At 36.5% G+C, this 26,649-nt stretch overlaps 1 protein-coding gene across 1 annotated transcript; it reads left to right on the top strand.

Moving 5' to 3' along the window:
- Nucleotides 1-25,253, top strand: ptgs1 (prostaglandin-endoperoxide synthase 1). Its single transcript, XM_066713069.1, has 11 exons — nucleotides 1-195; nucleotides 349-426; nucleotides 4,591-4,707; nucleotides 6,909-7,049; nucleotides 12,324-12,467; nucleotides 16,574-16,755; nucleotides 17,263-17,346; nucleotides 17,983-18,229; nucleotides 18,531-18,817; nucleotides 20,186-20,333; nucleotides 21,143-25,253. Exons 1-11 carry the CDS (start codon nucleotides 189-191, stop codon nucleotides 21,496-21,498), a joined length of 1,791 nt encoding a protein of 596 aa, XP_066569166.1. The 5' UTR covers nucleotides 1-188; the 3' UTR covers nucleotides 21,499-25,253.
- The last annotated feature ends 1,396 nt before the right edge of the window (nucleotides 25,254-26,649 follow it).

The following is a 26,649-nucleotide window of genomic DNA, read 5'->3' as shown; positions in this document are numbered from 1 at the left end:
AGTTGAGTCGGGACAGCACCGTGCGAGCAGGCTCTAACTCCTCACATGCAAACTTTCGCTTGGGACATAATGCGGTCATGCATGTTTTATATATGCATGTAAGTTAGTTTATTTCTTCTGCACTAACACTTGGTTTGAGAAGGTAAAACCCCTGACCAGAGGAGATACAACGTGTGGATTACCTTAAAATGAGTGGTGAGTCTTCATATATCTTCACTAATGTGCTGTTTTTGTAATAATAATAATAATAATAATAATAATAATCATTATCATTGTTATGATGATGATGATGATGAAGGATTTTGGTCATTAAAACCAATCGCAATCTATTGTTTTTCTGGTCTTCAGTGCTGTCTATTTCTTCACTCCTGCTGCTGCTCTGTGTTGCCTCGCAGGGAGCTGATGTGACGGACAACGACAGGATCAGTAAGTTAAAAAGCATGGCTTCATCTGGTACTTTTCTTTTGTTTCTGGTGCTTTTTCTTGCTTTGAAAGGGATGTGCATTCTTGTATCGTGTGAAACAAGACGCAGCTTGAGTTGAAACTGGATTATTTGATCTTATCTATGCACTCCTATTGTGTCTAATGAATGAATAGCCAGGAATTTGAAATGTAACCACAGGTCTCAGCGATTATTTCCCCGGGCGCAACATATTTGTGTTAATTGAGGAAACCGATACAATCCCCATGGTATAAACAGTGGCATGTCAGCCTGTTGTATGTACACTTTTATGATTAAATAGTTAATATCTCACATGTACAAGCTTCTCTTAAAAGATGTCTTCTGTATTAATGCGAAATGAATGCATGGTGGAAGTTTGCAGAGGCAGTGTACATTTTGGGACATTTAAGGAAGGACATCAGCATTGACTTGAAAAGTTTTTGGAACACAGGTAGGGTCCACTTTTCAATGTAATCGCATGTTGGAGTCCATGGGGAAAATGCATGATGAAGGAGAAGGTTTAATTGAGAATGTTAGTGCTAGATAACTAGGTACAATGGTTTGTGTTGGATTTCCTTAAAGAATGTCATATTCAAACTTCTGAATATTCACAAGCTTCAATTAGTATTGATTCAGATCCCTTAACAGTGGCTTACACAGCTTGACACAAATTTCTGCCTTCAAAATGTCATCCTGTATTAGCAATAGATCTTCAAGGTTTGTTACTTCTGGCCCTTAACCAACATTTTTTTTTTATGTAAGCACTGAATGGAATGTTTTCAGAGGTGAAATGGGGAGCATATGGAAAAAAGGTTAAACGATAAATATGTGTGTGCAGACGTTTGTGTAATTTTACATCCTTTGTCGCTTTTTCAAATTTCTGTGTACTTCTGGGTCACACTTTTGGCTGCCACGTCGTGCTCAGGGCTAAAAGATAATGTTCGAATTAAGTAGCTGGGTGTGTGGTCTGTGTTTAAAAACCACATTCCATTTTGTAATTTGTTATCTGTTGGATTTATGTCCTAAGCCTATTTGACTGAAGATTTACCCCAACATAACCTAAAATACCTACCTGAAGTGCCCTATTTAAATGACCTAAACACAAGTTTTGCAGAAACATTTCCATCTACTGTGTAGGTCTCTTAGATGGACTCTGCCAACTCACTGCTTGTGTTTATGATTTAACCTGGCAATAGCAGAGGAATATAATCTAATTGCAACCTTCTCTCTCATAAAATTTGGCTTCAGGTCCACATTCTTGATTTGTCCACTTAAAATCTCTGCAGCTCCTGGAGTATCTTCCTAACATCACCTCCAAGCACGTCTTGATTTCCCCAAATCTTGTTCGTAAACCTTTCTTATAGTAGTTACCCTAATCCTAACTGTAACATTTAGCTTTCCTCGAACACTCCCAAATTCAATATAGACTTGGAAATCTTCCTCAGTGCAATACTCTGAGGGACCTTTATAATTCATTATAAAAAATATTGAAGAATGCCAAAGGGTATTATTAATCTTTTAGTAAAGTACTTTCTCTTTGTCAAGTTTTGCTATAGATACAAAGGCTAAGTAGTCAATTACTAGTGCCAAGATTTGTATTAATTGATATTGGAGACAGAGAGCAAACAAGAAGTTTATTTATTCATACATTCATAGTTGTTTTTTTCCTCTCAAAGTTACTATTTATGTTAAAACAGCACAGCGAGCAAGTAAAGTAGTTTCTGCGGCTTATTTACCACTCAGTCCTTGTTTTAAAGAATATGTAACAGTAAGTTAATGCAGTCTAAAATACAGGTGTACATGCAGATTTTTTTTTGTCAAATAAACTGTGAAAACACATGACTAATAATTTCATAAATATTAATACCACACCAGTATCTTGCAAATCTAAGAGCTTAAATCAAATTGTTAAACTCATAACAACTTCTTGTTGGTTTTAGCAGAAACATGGCAAGTGTATTGGAAGCTGCACACTGTGTTTTATCATTGGTTGTTAAAGAACCAAATTTCACCAGAAAGCTATTTATATATTTTTTTCTTCATGGAAAATTTGTTTCTGAAAAACTGAAAAGGAAATTATATGGTCTTGTAGCCCAATGATTTCACTAGGATTTCCTGGTATCTCTTGCAAGCAGGATGAATTGAAGACTGGTGTTTTTCCACAGCCATATCAAGAGGGATGTTTTGGCATTGTATTTCATTAAGGAGTGTTCAGTCTCTACAGAAACATTTCTTTGTGGAGGCTGTTCAAGCTGCTTATATTAGAATCAGAGCTTAACACGCCGAGCCTCTGAGACGTGTCAGGGTTAAGAGGCCTCATAGTATTTCCAAAAAGGAAGAGCCAAAGGAAACAATGTCTTACTTCAGTGCACAAGAATCACCTTAATTAAGGTTTTTAATAATAATAATAATAAAAAACAGCATGTTTTAACCCTCTGTGTGTCGCTAAAGAAACGATTTTGCAGCTTTGACTCTGTAGTAATGTTGCAGATTTACAAGACAGACTGAAATGACTCCATGCATTTTGGAGATACGGTGGTGCTGCTCCACATTTATTGTACTGGATGTAAGTTGAGCAACAGCATCACTTTAGTACATACTTAATATTCAAATTGTGCGTTCATTAATTTCATTTTAGAGGCAGCTTTGGAAAGTCTGTCCTGTCTCTTTGTGTCTTGTTATTATGTGACCAGTTGGAAAACCAGCTATAATGCTCAGGTTGTAAGGGTATAGATATCGGGCCTTTATTGAAAGATATTTTTTAAGCCTTAGGCCCTGATTAAATGCATATTAAATCTGCTCTACCTCAAAAAGCAAACTCCACAAATACAGAGGCAGGCAGCTGTCCAATTGGGGAGGCGCAAGCTGCTGTGAGCTCTTGTCAGATGGGGGTGTTCTGATTTCACCCAGGGCTGAGCTTAGCTCTGAACATCATTCCGTTTGTGAACTGTGTAAGGATTAAAAAAAAAAAAAAAAAAAACGAATTACACTGAATTGCTTGCTAATTATTTGCCATTTTACAAACTTGGCAAAGAAATAGTACAAGTAACTGAAAGCTCACATGCAGTGCAAACTATAAAACCCATACAATCTGTCAAGTTTTTTTTTCATAGATTATCATAATACTGTTGCAAAAATATTTTACAAATTAAAAACAAAAAAGGCTGTTTAAAATCAGTGGACTTTAGCAGCCCTGTGATGTTTTTCAGTTGACTTTTGAATGTGTGTAACAACTGAAAAACCTTTCTCCTTCAATAGTGATCGGAAAAACAGTCAGAAGTGGTATCACTTTCCTATTCTACAAACATGAATTTCCCTGATATGCTCCCCCTATCTGTCCTTTCATGTGTGATTTATTTTGTTGTTTTTCCATGAATACCTCCAACACCACTCATTTAAATTTGCCAATTCATTCCAGAACGAGGCAGCATAAACATTCTTCATCACAGGAGAACAAATACCTGCCTGTGTTACTGTTTGAGAAACCAGTAAATTTTCTAATTGCTTTTGCACAACCACAACATTTGAGTGGATTATTATTATTATTATTATTATTATTATTATTATTATTATTATTATTATTATTTATTTATTTATTTATTATTATTTTATTATTATTATTATTTTATTAGCCATTTTTTGCATCTTGAAACTCCTCACTTGATTAGACCTCTTCACAAATTGTACTCACAGTTCTTAAACATTTGGAGAACTTGAAGTTACTGTCATACAATATATGTTTTGGTATCAAGTATTCTGTATCTGCCTGGCCAATGAGTTCAGCAGGCAATAAAGTGAATGTTAATGGTCAGTATCATGCTGTGAGTGGAAATCATGAATGAGGGAGAAAGCCTGGAAATAAAGTTTGTGTATGTCACTTAGCCATGACTCACAAGATTAACATGTATACAAGGACAAACCTGCATTAATACATTAACCAGATGTCCAGGACTAGTTTTACCTAGTGAATGTAATCCTTTCAGTAATTTCCAGGAATGTCTCTATGTTAACCTTTTTCAAAAGCAGACCTTTTTGTTTCAGTTGAAATCTACTTTCATAATGTTATGTGTGATTCATTAAATTGTATCGGAAAATGTAAAATGTACAGTTCCCATATGCAACTCTGTCCCTCTCTCTATTTATTGCAGCAAATCCTTGTTGCTTTTACCCTTGCCAACACTGGGGAGTTTGTGTGCGATATGGCTTAGACAAATATGAATGTGATTGTATTCGGACTGGCTACTATGGAGTGAATTGCACAATTCGTAAGTATTATTATAATCTTCCTTATGTTTTATTTATTTTCCAAATTGCATAATGCATTATGCCTGGAATAAAGGAACTTCTGCCATTTCCTTCATACCAATAAGGAAATTCAGTCCCCCTGACGCCCCTGTCTGAATGTTTACCACCGCTAGGGAATGTGCATCCAGTTGTTGGTCTCATCAAATCTTTTTTCTGACCAAAAACAAAACACAGATATTCTAAAAGAGAAAACTTGTGTTGGAATGTTTTTATTCCTTCTTGCTCTATTTTAATAATAACATGACATGTAAGAGTGACATGCGGGAAAGACCTCCTGGATACTCACTTGGTATGTGTGCTCTAAGGTGCTCATTTCCTTTATTCGAATGTCTGTCTAGATCTCACATAGATCAGTCTTGCTGAAGAACTATATGCCAAGGGGTTTCAATGTTCTTTAGCCAAAGAAAACATGAAGGAAATGAAGAATATCTATTACATTACAATGCCTACAATATAAAGTGGAACAATATTTATTAAGTTACAGCAAATGAGGTGGGAGACAGAGTTTAGTATACTTGAAAGCAAGTAAATGTAATTGTTGCTTCCAATCTTATTGATCCATTTCTCCCCTTATCTACCTAAGTATCGTAAATGTGCCGTCAAGATGTTTGCTTTATGAAATGTGAGTATCAGATCTTGAGAAAAGGTCTTATTTTTGTTTTATCTTTTGGCTGAGGCACGGTGGAGTGTGCTTCATGAAAGTTGCTGATTAAGTCAACAGTAGCTCTGAGATTAGCCACATGTTAAATTGCCATATTGCAGAGCTCTAGAAATTATGCAGCTAAGCCAGAAACAAATCTACTTTTGAGTTTTAGCTTAAGTCGGTCACCTCTGCTTGCAAACCCAGATTTCAAAGTAGCATTTAAAAACATTTTAAAAGACAGTTCATAGTTTTAGCCCTAATAAGTAATAATTTGCACAAAAGCACAATTTTATTGTGGTTATATATATATAATATATATATATATATATATATATATATATATATATATATATAATGTGCAGTTAAACACTAAAAACAAATGACTCCATTAATGATGTGCCTCTGATAATAGTTGCTGTTATACCAGCCAGGTAGCACCTCATAGCTGCATTTCACATCTCTTTGCCAGTTTGTCAGGCTATCATAAAGAATGATGGGATTACCCTAGAGCTACACGGGTTGTGTGCTCTGGCCAGACTTTCAGAGATGCGACACACATTAGATTCTTTTTTATGAGGTGTAAATGAAGTAATTCCTGAAATTAAGCCACAGTGCCGTTCTTGGACAACAATTGCATAGTTTTGCAAAATAACACCCTCAAAAATGTGGAATGTGCTGCACAAACGTCTTTCCATTACCATTCCCTGAAATATTTCTCTCTTTCTTTATTTTGTTAACTTCAATATTCCAGTAAGGCTTCCAATAAAAAAAAAAAAAAAAAGATTTTCGTTGTTTGCATTTTACACAAAGTTCATTGGTCACTGTCATTTTAATGTATTCCCTAAACCTGGTGGTCAAACGTATCACTCTTCCTCTCCTCCTTCTCTAACCAACACATTGCAGTCTTCTGTTGTCTCACATTAAAAAGTATCTTACCTCTTTAAAGTGTTGAGTAGGTTGTGTAAATCAAAGGAAAAATAGTCCCATTTAAATTCACCAAACTTTCAGATTTTAACACAAAAACATGTACAGATATAACCTAATAACAATAACATTCCAGACCATTCCTGTAATGTGTCACACAAGCCAAGACAACAAAGTGAAGTCATTGGAATAATTTCATCAGGGCAGAATCATCTTAATGCTGAGGACACTTAAAAAAATATGTATATGCCTTGTTTGTATAAGATTTAGTTTTCAAGCCTTTAACTATCATCTTTGTGAAAGATGATCAAATTATCCATTTGGTGTTGTGACAAGATAAGTCAAAATTACATTATTAAAAAATACACAATTATAGGAAAGAATTTTCTTCACAGTCTCTTTCTAGGTTATTATTACATAAGTAGTCTATTATAATAATTATAGTCTACCAAGTTCCTAAAGGATCTTCAAGGCCTTATCCAGAAACATACCCAGTCATGTATCGGCTACCTTAAAAGATGTAAGAGTCTTTGTTCTCGTGTTCTGAAGCTCACGGGTAAATAATACACCTTGTTTTCTTCTTTCTTTTCATAGCCGAGTTTTGGACAAGAGTCCACGAATTCCTGAAGCCAAGCCCTGATATGGTTCATCACATATTGACCAATTTCAAGTGGCTATGGGATATCATCAACAAGACCTTCATCAGGGATAGACTCATGCGTCTTGTTCTGACAGGTCAGTACACATTGTACAACAAGCACAGAGACTCAGACAGGCATTACTTTCATGCTGATTTTGTTATTGTTGCATTCATGTTTGGAGCTCTCTTTGTGATTTAATTATCGCATTCCAGTTACGTGCAGGGTAGACTCTAAAGATAACAATTTGACTTTAAAAACACATGCTTTCTTATATTTTGTACTGTGATGAACTTATAATGCAAAACACACTAAATTAATGATTGGTTTATTTATTACATTACCCAGCTAAAATAGTATTTCTGAGGAGAGGGGGAGGTTTTAAAAATATATTTTCACTTATTAGATTATATACTTGGGTAGTCAATAAATACTGTTTTATAAAGAAAAAGAACCATATTTTTTTAAATATACAAACTTCTTTATATATATATAAAATACGTTGTTGAAATAGTTTTTATGATTATTTTTTTAAATAAATGTATTAATGAAAGCTACATTTTATGTTAGTGGGAGCTAGAGAGATCTGTATTTTGGTATTGTGTATGTATGCATGTATCTATTGTTAGTAATCCACCTTCTCAGAAGTACCCACTTTTGAGCCTATTAAGCCTATTTGTGCAAAGAGTCAAAGAGTTGCCCAATGTGAAACTGCCGTTTACACCTCAGTGGAGATACAAATGTGTTATGAGGCTGAAAGCAGAGCTGCTGGTGCTGTGGATGTGCTCAGCTTTATCAGAACAGTTACTGTAGTGTCGCAGCTACAACTTGTCGAATAAGGATGTATAGAGGAAGCAAGATAAATGTGCAGTTGCTCAGTGGGATTTGGCAAACTGCTTCTGTAAATATTGTAGATGTAGTTTATTTTATTGTGGTTTACAATATTGATATTGTAAACACTTTTTCAAGATGTTTTCACTGATGTCTGAGTAATACTGCAATGTTATATTGTGTTCATATTTCTAAATTATTTGATTAATGCTGAGGAATAAATGAGTGAAAAAAACACCTTATATGACATATACATACATGCACTACTATTCAAAAGTTTGAGGTCACGTAGAAAGTTCCTTCTTTCAAATTTTTTGTACATTAAAATAACATCAAATTGATCAGAAATACAGTGTAGACATTGTTAATGTTGTAAATGACTATTGTAGCTGAAAACGGCTGATTTGTAATGGAATATCTACATAGGCGTACAGAGGCCCATTATCAGCAACCATCAGTCCTGTGTTCCAATGGCACGTTGTGAACATTTTGGTTTTAATATGCATTCCGAAAGGGGGGGTAGGGGGATACAAAATCTAAGAAAATATTGTCAATTATCACATATTCTGGAACCAGACAGTCTACAGATCAAAACAAGTCCATCCACATTTTGGTAGAAGCAACACACACCTGTAGAGAGTTCAAAATGTCAAGTGTACTAATACACAATGACTTTACATAATTGGATCTGAACTTCTCTGTGTTTAATAGAACATGAAATAATATATATAAAAACTGTGTTTTTAAGAAAAACCTGCCAAAATGACACTCAAAAGACAGAGAGAAAGCTTTCAATGATTTGTTTTTTTAAATAATTTCAGGTTTATATTCTGGTTTCATTAGTCAGCTATTTGTTTCACAACTTCACCAAAAAAAATGTAATCAGCAATTTTGGTTTTTCTTCTCGGATTCAGCCAATAAGTTTGTATACAGTTCACACTTACAGATCCTTCTTTTTGTGAAGTGTTTGTTGCCATAGTTTAGCATACTGAAAGTTTTTTCAGCATGTTACAATCGGTTAGCTTAAAAAGGAACACGCCACTTCAGCGATGCATGAAAATCTAATTATATATGAGCTTTTTCCCTTCTACATGACTGACTTGCCTTGCTCTATATGATGTATAGACTTGCTTAATATTTTCACCTTTTTGTTTTGCTGTTCCTATGTGTCTTTAATGTTGTAATTGTTAGAGCATGCCTATTTCTCAATTCAACCACAGAGCTCTTGCTGTGAATCACATTTGTTCACCATTGCTTTCCATTAGAAGGTGCAGTCACTGACAGCAGAAGTAAATGTTGAAAGTAAGGCAGCCTTGATACATAAATATTTGCACAGATGCATTTCCTTATTTCCAAATTGCTAATAATAATGTCCGTGCAACAGACAGATGAACACCTTATTGTGATAATGCTTTGATGATTACAAATGATGCAATACACTGATTTCATTTGAAAATTGCTTAATGTATCTTAATAAGGAAGACTGATTGATGTCGAAGGCGTATCCAGTTTAGTACCCAGCTGCATGTCCAAAATCTGCAGTCCTGTGTACAAATGTGGAGAACTTGACATCTGGCTCCAAAGTGAGACTGAAATGCTCCATTTCAACATGTTACTGACCATAGCAGCATCTGAAATCACTGCTCAACTACAAGAGGGCATTTAACCCTCCATTGCTCTTCCACTAACTATACTCCGTAAATACTATAAAATATATATTTATATAAACTATATGTCAGTGATTTTCAAAACTTTTTATGCACGGACCATCTGGACATGATGAACAGACAAAATGTAACCAAAACCACATACAATTCACTATGAACAATAGTGCAGTGCTTGCTTTATGCTTTTAATTTGAGGATTGATGTCTTAATGATGGGTAAAACTTATTAATATATGACATGAACATGATTTTGAACAAAAGTGTTATCTCGGTATGATTACAGCGACACAGAGACTGGCCCGTGGTGCACTACTTCATAAAACAAGTATACAGTGGGGTTGCAATCTCTGGTAGGAAGTGGTCTCATAGGTTTTTTGTATGTGGCATGCTGGCTTACCCACTTGTTTATAGTAGGTGATAAAATCTTTTGAATCAATTCATTAATTTTTTTTTTAAATCAGTGTCCCTACCCTTCCCACCTTTTTATCCTAATATAGCCCCTTGCCTGGAAAAAATATAGCTTTAACCCTAATCTGAGACTGAACCCTAAACATAATTCTATTGTACACTTTACTTTAACAAGCCGAAATAACTGTAATAACAATTCCTACCTGTAACCTTAAGACATTACCTACATGTAACTGAATTAATTCAAATTATAACCCAAATCCATCCTTAACCGCAGTCCAAGGCTTAAGCATAAACCAGGTCTAGCACCACAGCCACATTTAAGGGTTAGATCTGGATTATAATTAATTTCATATCCATGTAGAAGGATTGGGATAAGGTTTAATGGTTTGTATGATCTTTGCCTTACATCTCAAGTAGGATGAACATTTAAAGCAAGAGGTATTTGGTTTGTATTTTGTTTCTGATCAGGGATGATGTAAAAGTTGGTTCCTGGATCAGTGTTTGGTTCAATGAAGATGACAGTTAAATATGGGATTTCTGTGAGCATTATATTTGGAGTGTTGTAGTGTCATATTGTCATATTGTCATATTGTGCCCCCTTGAGAATGCTTGGTTGCTGGATGGTTTTATAATATTGATATAATCTGCTTCTGTCGTTTCCAGCAACAGTCTGTGTCCCTTTCTCAGGTTCTGTCTCCTTAGATTGTGTGTTTCTCAGGACAATGGAGCTATGGGTCCATGAGTTTTTGCGGTTAACTAAGGCAGATACATGTTTTTGTTCTATAACTTCCTTCCATTTCACTGTCAGTGTTCAATTATCTCTCCACTCAGCTCAACCCTCTCCCTCAGAGGCTGTTAAATTATTTTGTTCCCGCCAAGATCACTTCCTGTTCCAATGTTACTAGACCAACACACTTTCACTGCCTTGTTTCTCAGTAAAAACATTTGTTTTATGTTTAGCTAGAAAGTACTAGCACTGGTCTGGGTTTTCAGACAGGTTTTTGACAGAACTGTTAAGTTTCAAATGTAGTATGTTTATGAGGGGCAGAATATTTACAAAACAACTGTGGTTCAGGGTTAAATATGCATTAGATTGTTGCAGTTGGGTAAAAAGCTTTATGTTTTAGTTAAAAATGCACATAAATTCATAGTTTGGAAAGTAATAATAAAAAAATATTTATTTTTTTGTTCTTTTTTTGTAATATGGAAGGAACGTTACATTTTAATTGGGTGACACATATACCAGACACACACACACAAAATGTCAGACCTTGTAAAGTTGAGCATAAAAGGGAACTTGTTCTAAAGGGTATTTAGAAACTTGCTCTGATAAAGTCTTTAAGAATAATATATTTACTGTGACCCTTTTCAAATTACACATAAAGGAAACTATTTTTGTAAGCAGAATGTTGAGATGACTGCTAAACAGTCAGCATATGTGCATGTATTGTTTGCTTGTTTTTTGGTTTTGTTCATTGCCAGTTTATTGGTAATCCCTTGGGGAAGTACCTAGCTGTGTGCAACCAGAAGTGCACCAGTAATAAGAAAGACTAATCATTCTGGCAGTTTGATTTGATGTATATAGACAAACGGATGTTTATGTGGCTGTGGGTCCAAAAGACAATATCATTTTTTAAGATCAGCTGACTTACAAACAAATAAAACTGCCTTTTGCAGTGTTTTTCTTTCTTCATTCAAGGCATATCAAATTATACATTTTGGAATTATAAATGTATTGAAGTTTAATATATTTTTCTTGCTTTTTCTTGTAAAAAGTAAAGTTTAAATTGCAAATTTCAAATTATAGCAAAGTGAAAACTGCAATTGAACAAAGTAAACATGTTGATTAAGGTTTTTACAGGTGTCCATTCATTATAGGATGGCTGTTTCTGTGCTTTGATCTTTATGATGGGTTTTTCAATATAATGCAACCTATTTACCCACAACTCATCATTAGAGGTCCTATCACATAAGAAAAGACATGCAACTCCAACTTGTTTGGATTATATTCTTCTTGACTATATTAAACCAGACCAAAATGGCAAACAGCATGTTGTAGTTTCTGTAACTTTGAAATATCTACTAGTACAGGGTTTCCAAAACTTTTTTGCCCCAGGGACCCCTTTGCCGCCCAGATTTTGGCAGAGGACCCCCACCTACCAAAGTATGGTAAAAACGTCTGAGAGCTGGGGGGGGGGAGGGGTGCTGATGGTAAAAAAGGGCGTGGAGGGGTGTGGGGGGAATTTGCTGCGGACCCCCTAGCACTCCCTCACGGACCCCTAGTGGTCCGTGGACCCAAGTTAGGGAACCTCTGTACTACTACACTAAAGCAATTTATTTGTATTTGTTTTCTTCTGAGAGGACCAGTGTTGTGCATTTCAAAAAGTGTTCCCCAGCTGTGCGGGTGTGCTAATTAACAAGCGTTAATGCCAAATAAACAATTTGTTCTGGATTTCTTCACAGTGAGAGCTAACCTGATACCAAGCCCTCCAACCTTTAACTCGAAATATGGCTACATCAGCTGGGAGGCCTATTCCAATGTCACCTACTTCACTCGCATCCTCCCCCCGGTGCCTGAAGACTGCCCAACACCAATGGGAACCAAAGGTAAGGTTTTTCTGAAGTTGTCTTTATGAAGTATAGAGAGAGCTTTTCTCTACTTCTCAAATGTTCTGTTCTATCCCCACTGTCGCATAAAAGAAACACTATTGTAGTCTAAGATGAATCCAGTGTTAATTGAATGTTGTTGTTGTTATTAATCACTCTAGCTAAGAATCAAGGATATGCAGCTATTTTGGTATTTTTCATGCTTACTTGTCTCTGCATGTATAAACATTATAGAAGGATCCAACTGCATGGAAGGAAATACACACATACAGACACATCCACACATCCACTCTGGGTTCTGTCTGTGTTGTGCTTTATTTTGGATTCCTCAAACCATGGAAGGTTACATGAACCAAGAAAAATGTTTTATTTATTTATTTATTTATTTATTTATTTATTTTGTGGCACAAAGAATATATCTTGACTATTAGAAGTCTGCCAAATCCATTTCCACAAGTTAGCAGCTGCCATACTGAGGTCAGGAGCATGGCTTTAACCTGTTTCACTTTACATCTTTATATGTTAGTCAAGTTGACTGGAGATGACTGTAACGGCATGTAGCAGTATTGCCTGTATTGTGATTTGGAATTTCATGCTGGTTTTATTTTCCCTTGTTTTGTTAAGTACAGTCCATTCAATTTGTCATGGACAAAATATAATTAATTCATGACTTATCCATTTACACTTCTGAGTGAATGTATAATTGCATGTAATACTACTAATAAAATGCCTATTATATAGTGCCTGTGTGCAATTACTAATCATATTTTTAAACCAAATAGTGTTGTTCAGGCGTTACTGATTAAGATCTTGTATCACCCAAATCTCAGATCAACTGCTATATGTCACACTAATGCTGTCAGCAGCTGCGTGAAATGCTGCGATCTGCAATCAATGATTACATCTCTAAGCCAGTCTGCTAGGGACATTTCTGCTCTACCTCTGCTTTCTGAATTTGTTACTTCCGCTGTAGTATTGAGCAAAGTTTTCTCACACGAGAAGTGTTTATAATTCTGTGGCAGTTGCTTGAATAGTAATTCAGTTAATTTGAATTTAAAATACCAGGCAGGGGTAACATGGTTAGATCTTGTTAGATGGTTGATCTTATTCACTGTTGCTGCAATAGAGTTTGAATATCGTTAGACTTCTATTCCATTTACTCCAATATTGCAGATTATACAGTGAGGGAAAAAAAGTATTTGATCCCCTGCTGATTTTGTACGTTTGCCTGCTGACAAAGAAATTATCAGTCTATAATTTTAATGGTAGGTGTATTTTAACAGTGAGAGAGAGAATAACACAAAAATCCAGAAAAACGCATTTCAAAAAAGTTATAAATTGATTTGCATGTTAATGAGTGAAATAAGTATTTGACCCCTTCGACTTAGTACTTGGTGGCAAAACCCTTGTTGGCAATCACAGAGGTCAGATGTTTCTTGTAGTTGGCCACCCGGTTTGCACACATCTCAGGAGGGATTTTGTCCCACTCCTCTTTGCAGATCCTCTCCAAGTCATTAAGGTTTCGAGGCTGACGTTTGGCAACTCGAACCTTCAGCTCCCTCCACAGATTTTCTATGGGATTAAGGTCTGGAGACTGGCTAGGCCACTCCAGGACCTTAATGTGCTTCTTCCTGAGCCACTCCTTTGTTGCCTGGCTGTGTGTTTTGGGTCATTGTCATGCTGCAATACCCATCCACGACCCATTTTCAATGCCCTGGCTGAGGGAAGGAGGTTCTCACCCAAGATTTGACTGTACATGGCCCCGTCCATCGTCCCTTTGATGCGGTGCAGTTGTCCTGTCCCCTTAGCAGAAAAACACCCCCAAAGCACAATGTTTCCACCTCCATGTTTGACGGTGGTGATGATGTTCTTGGGGTCATTCCTCCTCCTCCAAACACGGCGAGTTGAGTTGATGCCAAAGAGCTCGATTTTGGTCTCATCTGACCACAACACTTTCACCCAGTTCTCCTCTGAATCATTCAGATGTTCATTGGCAAACTTCAGACGGGCCTGTACATGTGCTTTCTTGAGCAGGGGGACCTTGTGGGCGCTGCAGGATTTCAGTCCTTCACGGTGTAGTGTGTTACCAATTGTTTTCTTGGTGACTATGGTCCCAGCTGCCTTGAGATCATTAACAAGATCCTCCCATGTAGTTCTGGGCTGATTCCTCACCGTTCTCATAATCATTGAAACTCCACGAGGTGAGATCTTGCATGGAGCCCCAGACCGAGGGAGACTGACAGTTATTTTGTGTTTCTTCCATTTGCGAATAATTGCACCAACTGTTGTCACCTTCTCACCAAGCTGCTTGGCGATGGTCTTGTAGCCCATTCCAGCCTTGTCTAGGTCTACAATCTTGTCCCTGACATCCTTGGACAGCTCTTTGGTCTTGGCCGTGGTGGAGAGTTTGGAATCTGATTGATTGATTGATTGCTTCTGTGGACAGGTGTCTTTTAACAGGTAACGAGCTGCGATTAGGAGCACTCCCTTTAAGAGAGTGCTCCTAATCTCAGCTCGTTACCTGTATAAAAGACACCTGGGAGCCAGAAATCTTGCTGATTGATAGGGGATCAAATACTTATTTCCCTCATTAACATGCAAATCAATTTATAACTTTTTTGAAATGCGTTTTTCTGGATTTTTTTGCTGTTATTCTGTCTCTCACTGTTATAATACACCTACCATTAAAATTATAGACTGATCATTTCTTTGTCAGTGGGCAAACATACAAAATCAGCAGGGGATCAAATACTTTTTTCCCTCACTGTATATGCAGTTTACTATTGTTCATTTCCTTTGCCATTTCACACTTTCACTATGCCACACATTAACCACATCAATTAAGCATTTCCTCCAGGTTTAGGTCAAGTTCAGAGCAAAGAAGTCTCCTTTATTTGAAACTAGTGTAGTTATTAATAAAATGTGGACATTTTTTAAGTATAACGGATTACATATTTGTGTAGTTTTTAATTTAAAGGACCACATGCCTCAGGGATTAGTGACTCACTGTCTACAGTAGAATTCCAAGCGTGTTACCAAGCAGCGTATTTTAGTTTGATTCACCTTTTCTGATGTTTTTTTTTTTAAAACATTTATCTGGTTTTCATGTACAAACAACTATGATTTTGCTGCTTTTTTTTTATAGATCATTCAAACAAACCTATTCTCATTTATTCCTCAACGCAGAGTATGCCGCTTTATTATTATTAATATTATTATTTATTTATTGGCAGACGCCCTTATCTAGACAAAATATAAGCGCAATACAAAGTGAAGATTTTGCCAGATTGCTCTGCAGTAGCTTGTCTAAGCAAGCTCTGCACCAATCTAAATGGTGGTTTATTTGTGCTCATATTGATGACATTATAACCTCTTAATTTGTGTCTTCTGTTAAGTTTTTAGTTTTGTTTCAGAGGTTCTGAGTTTTTGTGCATTTAATCAGGGTGCAATGAAATTGTTTCCCTGCAGTGATCTAGATACTGCTACTGTCTTCTTACAAGGTTATTGGTTTATCCGTCACATAGGGTGAACATGTGGGGATAGGTGATTATATTCAGAGCAGAGGGGTCAGCGTGCTAGTCGGCGCTCTGTGAAATTGGACTGGAGAATGGTGGATGAGCGACAGAATTATTTTTAGGAATTATAGGAGGTTATATGCAAAATCTTCGTGGGTATAACTACAGTTACGTGGGCATACACAAAGCTGCCTTCAAATTATGTGGGCATACGGCATGTTCCCCTTCAAATAAAATCTGTATTTTTAAAGACGGGAAAGTAATTTTGGTCATACTAAGTATTTAATGACTGCCATGCAGTATTTGAAAGGGAACTCAATTGCCCAAGTTTGTTTAAAGGGGATGCCTTCCTATGCATGAGGAAGACTCTATGACTGATTGCAAAGTTCATATAAATAAATAATTTTCATCTCCCACTGGGAAATGTTCTTGTGCAACTGCTTAATGTAAAAAAAAAAAAAAAAAAGGAAAAGCACAGCTAATGTAAAGGGCAGGCAACATCTGTGTTTGTATAAATATATGAATCAGCCATGTGTCATCAAAAGCAGGTAGATAGATGACATGCCCAATGATTTCCTCTCTTCCTCTTAGGCAAAGCTAAACTTCCAGATTCAAGAGTTCTGGTTGAGAAGTTCCTACTGAGAAGGAAATTTATTCCCGATCCCCAAGGAACCAACCTGATGTTTGCCTTCTTTGCACAGCACTTCACACACCAGTTCTTTAAAACACATAATCGGATGGGCCTAGGATTTACTAAGGCTCTGGGCCATGGGGTGAGTGCTGCTGATAGGACTCAAGAGCAGAGTGCAATGCCATGTTTTGTACCATGAGGAGATCTGCACAATGGGATGCCATTCCACTAACCGGCAAAAGTTAGATCACATCCTGAACATGAAGTCCAAATACAGCTTATGTTAGTATATACATTGTATAAACAGCCATCTATCAGTGTGTCATCTCTCACAACTACTGGAGCAATGCCAAATACTGATAAATGTAAAAAGAAACACAGATACTCAACTTTTTGCTCTAAATATATATGCCAATTTGTTATCTTTGACTACTGCATTTTTGCTGTGCATCGGCATGTGCATTAGAGGACAGTTTGAGAGATCAGATGTACATCAGGCTACATGATTCATTATTTTTTTTTATTTCCTGGCAGACGCCCTTATCCAGGGCGACTTACAACATAAGTGCAAACAAAGTGCAAAAATACAGAGAAGTACAAGGCATCAATGATGTCTGAACTGTTTTACTAACATGATTGTGTTTCTCAGGTGGATGCTGGTCATATCTACGGGGATAACTTGGAACGGCAACTTGAGCTTAGGCTTCATAAAAATGGAAAATTGAAATTCCAGGTAAGATTGTGTTGCCCTGTACCCAACACTATCAAATTTAAAAATATAACTGTAGGATTTTTCCTTTAAATGTGTGTATTTACTGTTAGTTGCCATGAGTAAGAGCATCTGCTCATAATTAAATACATACATAAATCAAGAATGTTTTGTCATTATAATAATGTTCTAAAATGTGTGTGTGGTGTCAGGATGTACCAGTCTTGACTGGGGAAGAAATAAAACATTTCACTTCAGGCAGGAATCAGAGAGTTCAATATGGGCAATATAAATACTTTGCGCTGGTTAACTTTACTCGTACAGACAGGAACATGATGGTAATATGAGACTTAACATTCTTCAGCAGATTCCAATCATGAGAGACATTTGAAGAGAGAGTGCATTCCTTATTATGCTTTTAAAGGCTTGTTAATCTACTCATTTTACTTTCACAAGGACCAGGTGTTTATTTTCAATGTGTTTCCAGAATTTTCTTTCCAAAACTTGAACTCTTCTAACAACAGCTATCTATAAACTTGGTACTTTAGGGTGGCAACTGTGTTGTGGTCCTTTAGTGGTGCTGAGGCTTTGGTTATGAGTGAGGAATGGGGAATAACTGGCACTGTGTGGTCTGTACACTCTCTCTCCTTCTCCTTCCAGCTGATCAATGGTGAGGTGTACCCGCCAAGCATGACGGAGGCTCAGGTCATCATGAGTTATCCCTCAAGCGTGCCCACGGAAAAGCGTATGGCCATTGGGCAGGAGGTGTTTGGGCTGTTGCCTGGCCTCGTGATGTATGCCACTCTTTGGCTGCGGGAGCACAACCGCGTGTGTGACATCCTGAAGGAGGAGCATCCCACCTGGGGAGACGAGCAACTGTTTCAGACGGCCCGCCTAATCATCATCGGTAAGCTGGCCTGGGGTGACACGGCCCTGGTATACAGCACAGCCTGGACTCTGTCTGGGTTTGCGACTTGGTGTTGTCGTGGAAAGAACAATTGTTAACAAGTCAAAGTTCAAACCTTGTGTACTTGCTGCACGTGTAAACAGATACAACAACATATCTGATCATTGCAATATGAAGGCTCGGGCAGAAAAGGAAAATCTAAAATATGGTCAGGTTTTTTTGACAATGTGTCAGCAAAACCCTGCAATGCACAGATCGAGTGGGAATAGACAATGTCATGGTTTTGTTGCCTTCTTTCCAGGTGAGACGATCAAGATTGTGATTGAAGATTATGTCCAGCATCTGAGTGGCTACTTTTTGAAGCTGAAGTTCGACCCAGAGCTCCTCTTTGGTGTCCAGTTCCAGTACAGAAACCGGATTGCTGTGGAGTTCAACCAGTTATATCACTGGCACCCTCTGATGCCAGATAGCTTCCTCATCAAAGGAGATGATATCCCCTACCAAAACTTTATCTTCAACACTTCAGTCCTCTTGAAATACGATATTGAAACACTGGTTGAATCCTTTTCTATACAACGGGCTGGCCAGGTACAGTATCCTCAGATTGCATTTTGTTTGCTGTCTACTTTTGGCTTGATGTTTCTGTTATTTAGTAAGAATACAGCATGACTTAGTTTACTGATGAAGGAGCAGTTTAATGCGCTTATTTCAGTTTTTATTTCAAGTTTCTGCTGTAGTGCAGTTGTATTGTTTAGAAGAGAACATGCAGCGCATCCAAGGCATGGCCATACATGGGACTTTATATTAACCCCTTAACTCAAGAGCAACTGGCGGTTTATTCAACAGGCAATAAATGGAAAGACTACAGCCCTTAACAAAACAGTCAGGATACAGGTGCTATTTGTATAGATGCTTTGCGAATGGGTGTGTTCACACATCAACCCCATTAGTGGCTAACCCAGTGGCAGGGTCTGTTTCCCTGCACGGTTGCTAGTAACTGCACAGCACTGGTCACTAAAAGTTTATCCAACCATTTATTTTGTGCTTGCAGTCATAGATCTTGTCTGAGGAAGACAGTTTTAATTAAATATGCATTTTGTCCAGGAAACACAATGCTTTGATGTTTACAAATGTTTCACAAAATTGAAAGTATGTAATTTTGAAAAGGAAGTTATGTTTACCTCCATAACTTATTTAGGAACAGCTGCTAACCTTCTGCTTCTGGTTCTGGCATGTTTGCTGGAGAGCCAAGCCTACTAAGCTTCAATTCATAGTTGGTTATTAACAAAAGGATTGAATTCTCTTTTTAATTCAGTTATCATTACAAACTAAGGTTTCTATGTGGAGCCTCTTTAGTTGGCATTAAGTATTGTTTAAGTATTGCTCTCATGTAAAATACGATTGCAGAACCAACTAGAAATTCCAGTAGGATGAGACATAAAATGGTAATATATTACAAACTGGCATCAACATATTGCTCTCTTTTTGTCAGACTGCGGCTCAGACAGATACAGCTGTGCATTCCATATTAACTATATTGGCTGCCACTTTTCCAGATGTTTTCGTTGCTACTTTCCCAGACGTTTTCACTTTCTCAGTGTACTGCAAATTAACTGTGTCCTTGCTGTTGCATTTGGAATTTTACTGACGGCACAAAACCAAACTAAACCTTCAGTTGTACCTGCCATTTAAAATAGAAATGTATATTATTCATTGTAAAGAAAAACATAAGCTTATTTTAACTCCTGGTCCCTGTGACATAGAGTATGTGATCATATCATGAACAGCCCCCCAAAAATAATAAATGTGCAGTACTTTAAACAAGGAAAGTGTAAACGGAATGATTTCGGGTTAGTAACTACGAACACAAAGCCAGAGAATTCTGTAGAAAGTAAACCATTTATCTGATTTATTGACCATTCAAAATAATGTTGTTAATGCAAATGTTTTTTGTAGATAGGAGGAGGGCGCAACATACACCCTGTAGTGCAGAAGGTGGCGATCGGGGTCATTGAAGAGTCCAGACATTTGAGGCTGCAGCCTTTTAACGAATACCGGAAGAGGTTCAACCTGAAGCCCTACAAATCATTTTCAGACTTCACAGGTAAGTGCTGCTTCCACACCCATTGGTCAGGATTTACTGTGTTTTGTGCAAGAAGTGAGAGGCGAGTCATTTCAAAATTCTGCTTGTTAATAAGAAAATAATAGGTGACTCTCACCTGTCCAGCAAAATGTAAAACAACGCTCCTGCCTCTTGTCTTGCTGTTTGTGATGAGCATTGGGTAGCTGGAGAATCCAATAAATACATCGATAGTGATACAAGTTCTCTATCACATACCACACAGTTCGACTGGTTCCAGCCTTGAGCAATTACTGCCACTGTTTTTGTTCTTTGGAGCCAAGCTACAACAAACAAAACTTGGATATTGTGCACAATTTTTATAAAGTGTGGCATTGTGTGTTTTCAGTGTCTTGGTGAACTGCAACAATTCAAAGCTTATAGTATCATACTGTGCATTGCTTCATGGGATCCTCTAACACTTCTTTAAAATTGAGTACTGCACAAATATTAATATAAATTTACATGGTATACAGTAAGTTCAGTAGTGTGGTACTAAAAGCATATACTATATTATGGGTTTTGGCCAGGCAACATTTCCACGTCCTGTATTGTCCCAGATGTGGATTGTACTTTTGGGTGTCATTGGATTAGGCAGCAGCTTTCATACACGGTTGCAAGGATGCAGATGTTGGTAATAATTTAAGTCCTGAGAGACTGAAATGGATTTGTCTTTTTCTTTATGTGTTTTATTATTTTTACACATACTTTTCACAGCCATCAACAAGTATTCATGAAAAGTATGGGTCTTTACAGAATAACAATGTATATATTTTTTTCCTTTTATATGTCAGGTGACGTGGAAGTTGCAAAAGAACTGGAGGAGCTGTACGGACATATCGATGCACTGGAATTTTATCCCGGCCTGCTGCTAGAACATACTCGACCCAATGCTATATTCGGCGAGAGCATGGTGGAAATAGGAGCTCCCTTTTCTCTTAAAGGCCTTCTGGGTAATCCTATTTGTTCTCCAGAGTACTGGAAACCAAGTACCTTTGGAGGGCAGACCGGTTTCAATATTGTGAACACCGCCAGCCTTAAGAAACTGGTTTGCTTGAACACAAAAAGGTGTCCGTATGTTGCATTTCATATTCCCAATGTGGATTCTAACGATGACGGGAATGTAAAGAAACCGTCTTCGGAGCTGTAAACCGGAGTTAGTTTTCATTTGGTTTATAGATGAAAATGCCATTGGACAAGTCAGTTAGATACAGTAAGAAATAAAAGAATGAAAGAAAAAAGCAAATTAATTATAAGAACAGATAAGAAATGATATTAATGAAGACACTGCCTTAGGAAGATGCTGTATTTCTAAAGAAGAGTGTGTCACATGAGCAGTACTTTTATTTTTAAACACTGGAATTTCCTTTTTTTAACCTAGTTTCTGTCTTTTTGATGTTTTGTGAAAAAAAAAAAAGAACATTCAAATATTTCTCCCTTTGCTCTGTCTATAGTGTGCCATCTGTATCTCTTGAACAGTCAAAACACTTGTGTGATATTGCTTTCTTTCCAGCACAATCTGCTTCTTGGTCATGGGCCATGCATGATGTCTAACCAATATTACACAGTGTTTTAATGTTGAATGCTAAACTACCTCAGTGTTGAAGTATACAAGAGCATCAGAATCTATCAGTGGAATTAGTTTTATGATTTTAATAGTTACAACTGACACACAATTGCTGTTTCCTCCCTCAAACTCCCTCGGATTAAAAAGCTGCTACTGGTAAATGTATTTTATAGACCTAAATAGCTACACAATACACTTGACAGGCACCAACTAAAAGTTAATCAAAAATCGGCTGCCATACTGATATTACGAATCAAAAAATTTAAAACATTACTTGTAAAACTCACTTATGTTCCACAGATCATTTTTATTTATAAAATTGTAAGAAAGGGTGCAAATGAGTGGAGGCTCTTGGGCCTAAATTTCAATATTGTTCAATTAATTGTAACTGTTAGTAGTAGCAGAACCACACCATAATTTCATGAGTTTTTAGTTTGTCATTTGCAGGGAATTCTAAGAATCAGCGTCATCTATCTGGCTAAGTAGTACATCTCCATGACTTTTGGTGTAAAGAAGTGCTGCTTATATTCAGACCTAAAAGTCTGGGTTTTTGCCTACATCTGTTGACTTACCAATGTTATGTAGGTTTGACTAAAGGCATTTGTGGACCATATTAGCAAGTGTGTATGTATGTAATAATGTATCCACACCAAGAATACAGCACTATGGAGTGTGTGTGCTTTTTGTTTGCAAACCGTGATTTTATTTCACCTATCTTGTACATTTGTAATGCTTGTAATGTTTTAAATTGTACTGCATTTTTGGGTATCCATTCTTTCAATCTATTTTTTTTTTTATCTTTCCATCTTCCTCCACACTTTTATTTCCAAAATGAATTAAGTTTTTCTGAAGGTACATGGTTTTGACTTTGTGTCCTTTGATTTCCCTATTGGGCTTCTCATTTTTAGTGTTCCTCTCTTATGGGTTTTAACTGTCATGGTATTGTTGCTCTGATGTAGGGAAGGCAGGAGAGAATAGCCTGAATGCTGGATATTATTCTCAAAGTATGAAGGATATTAAAAGTGGAATCAAACTAAAAAGCAGTGTTTATATTTTTGTTTCCTTTTTAAATGTAGCTTTCATGTTTTTACAGGAAGGGGTGTGTTTTGACTTGTTACTGTTTGTAATGAACAATTATAAATTAATAAATAAATTAAAGTCTACATAAAAGGAACATACACATTTTACTGCAGATGAAAACAAGCTTATTTTAATTTTGTTTATTTGTGTTAAGATGGTTTTTGGAATAATTTTAAAGTATTCAGATTCCCAACTAAATGCAGTACTTTATATTATAATACAACCATCCCATTTTGAAGAAACTTTGAATTATTTTGTGCATATCCTGTTAGTTTTGAGAGTGGTAAAGAATATTGTACTGATAGTAGTGTCAAGTCAGTGATCTTAGGAGTGTGATAAACCAACCATAGACACAAAATACATTCTACAGTTTTACAATGGGAAAGCATAGTGGTCGTTAGGATTTTCTTTATACCTTTATTAACACACTTACATTTTTAATTTAGAAGCAGCTAGAATATATTTTCATTCCACACAAGTTTTCCTGAAATTTACTTAAATTTGTACACATTTTATAATATTATAAACATGGAGATGTTTAAGTAAAAATAAACCGATAACATTTTTTTCAAAACATTTGAACAATACATTCTAAATTTGTAAAACAAATACATAGTCTATAATAAGCACACACTGAAATACAGTATACGTAACACAATGGATATGAAACTACTTTCTGATCCAAACGTAAGAGGTATTTCTGTTTTAAGTTTAGTCTCAGAACTCAGAGGGCGCAGAACACAAATTATTAGATGTAATGAATCTATTAATATTTACAAATGTGTTGTTTACATGGGGGGGGGGAATCCATACTACAAATATTCAGTGAAAGAAAAGGGAGAGACCAATGTTTTCATATTCCATTAAGGCCACAGAAAAAGCTGTGTAGTTTCCCTGCTATTGTAATGCCATTATCATACACAACTTGGATAAAGCACAGTTTAGCCTGTTTGCAGTCAACGTTATAAAAGTTATACAATAAAGTAGAAAAAACAGGGCAACCATGTGAAAACTTCTAGGGTGCCAGTAGTACGTTTTACAGGAAAACAGGAAAATGGCATTGTAAGATAATAAAAATCAACTTGTGATTAGTGAGAGGCGTGTAGTATAAAATAATATTGCTCAAGACTATGCTGTGCTTTGATATCTTTGTTTACATTTCTAAAACAAAAGAAAGGAGCAATTACTGAAATTCTTTCTGTCCAAGAAGCACTCACAGTAGACTGGATTAATAATTACTCAGTCCCAATTGGCACAGTCACATTCCCATTTTCTGTTAAAGCAAACTGTTACTCAGATATTACTATGGTAACAATTTATGACAGATTACCCCCTAAACAAATCTGGAGGAATGATTCTCTGGCATGTGATATGTCACACGTTTCATAGTGGGTGCTTAAACCAGTGTTATGAATACTTATGTATTTTAGAAAAATGGTTATGAATGGTTAAGATTATGAATGTCCTGTGGTGGTGTTATATAGTCTTTATGAAGGCTACATTGAGAGGCGTTCGAATGAAGGTGCTCATTAATGCTATTTTTATTGTATTTTTTTATAATGCTGACCTTACACTAAAGATTGTATGCCCCCCCCCACCCCCCCATCCCCATTGTGCCTCAGTCCAGTTTTGGAGAGGTTATGGACAGGAAATGTGGCGATTTGGGAAGATGAACCATTCTCCATATATTGGGAGAAATTGTACACCAACAAAATGTGTCCTGACTTATGAACTCTGTCCTTCGAACCAAATCCCTCTGCTCATATTTGAAGACGCTCTAAAAGGAGGTCACCTCGTCACTGCCTCTGTCTGATTTAACAGTTTGCTTGCACAGTATTTCACATACATAAACAGGTGAATCCAAGCTGTCTTCGTGAGAATTTGCAATAGTATAACTATATGATTTTCTCTCATGCAAAGCTATTCATGACAGTGTATTACATATCACACAGTTATATACAAGGAGAGCATTTTTTTTCTTATTAGTCCTCTGTTCCTAAAGGGATGAAAATTGAAATGATCAAGTGCAGTAAGAATCCAATAACTGAAGGCAAAGTACTTTTGAATAATGATAATAATGAACTGTTATATATTTAAGTCATGTGTTACAAGTTTGAGGTATTATTTCTCATTTGGGCTGCCAACAGTATATTGACTTTTGTGCCTAAACTGAATGTAAACATTTTGTTTTAAGAGAACGGTGAACTGTGGTATTTTTCATTGATTGTCTTCAGAAATAAAGAACATTTGACTTTTGAGTTTTGTTGTATTCCATCATCAATTTGAAAATCATGTCAGTATGTGAAATGTGTGTCAACTGAAGTACTAGAAGGAGGTTTTTTTGTGTCTTTTTTTTTAAAGAAAAACACATAATTACATCTTATATAATTGTTTTATATAAGATTATTTCAAATTAACATTCGAGACACTGCTATATACAACATTACAATATTATTTTCTGACATAATTATTCCACACAAACAAACTGTAAGGTATTGGATTCCTTCATTTGTGAAATATGGCCCTCAGCTTAATTAAACAGGGCTGGAATTAAGTCCTCATGTCAAAATTAGTGACCTTACAAAGTACCTTATTCAGGGTGGGGACTAAGCTAACAAGTTCAGACAAAATGGTTCTGTCACTGGATATCTTAATTATTTACAGTCTGTGCGTCATTTCTTATCTGGCAGCTTCTGGTAAATAATAATGCATTAAGCACTAATTACTCTGCGACAACAATAATACATAACTATTAAGAAACTGTTACTTATCAAACAAACGCCATATAAATTAATCCACATTTAATAGCAAGGTCTTATGCTATGGTATTGCAAATGCAGTTATGTGGCTCTATTTACTTTTATTTTCCAGCACACAGCATAAGAGCGCTGGTTATGTGACTTATCTAATCAGAAAGATAGGCAGCAGCTGTTGTATATATTAAAAAAAATGAATTGGTTACTTTAGTGGGGTGGCCTACACTGACCTGATGTTGTCTTCCATCTTTGGTATAAAAATAATGACAATAAGATCGAAAGGGGAGGTTTTGCTCACAGTAAAAGTGGAGCATTGTCCAGCCTGTACTGCAAACCAGAGTAACAAAATGCCTGTGTAAGAACAATCTCCCTTTGGTATCATTGCTGAAATGTTTAACAGTCATTTTTGTAGTGCTATAGCGAATACTGATACAATAAGCTGCTCTTTTTTATGTACACTGATCAAAAAGTAAATGTAAAATACATGTGTTTATGTGCAGTTTCATTTTCCGAATCAAAGACAGTGCCAGCTATTAGTGCTTTATACTTCAGAGGAGTGTCTCTGCAAATTGCGCCTGATAGAAGAAGAAGAAAAAATAGAGACTTCATGAATCTGCTGTTAAGGTCCGGGATCATCCAAACACCCTCTGGAAAGATGAAATCCCCTTCATGATCAAACGGTCTGTGAGTACAAATTTATCTGCAGAAAAGCCCCCCCACTTTAAATGTACCGACTGGATTAGAAACTTAATAGGATCTGAAAATGTGAATAAATTAAAATAAATCCAATGAGGCTGCGCTCCAGACAGATTGCCTTGATGACAGCAAGACCAAAAATACAATGGATACAAACACACTTTTCGCTGCTCACTTTTAAGAACCATAAAGCAACATGTAG

Source organism: Amia ocellicauda, chromosome 9, assembly GCF_036373705.1.
Source record: "Amia ocellicauda isolate fAmiCal2 chromosome 9, fAmiCal2.hap1, whole genome shotgun sequence".
Lineage (NCBI taxonomy): Eukaryota > Metazoa > Chordata > Actinopteri > Amiiformes > Amiidae > Amia > Amia ocellicauda.
Note: the sequence above shows the minus strand (reverse complement) of the source record. Positions and strands in the feature narration are given on the sequence as shown.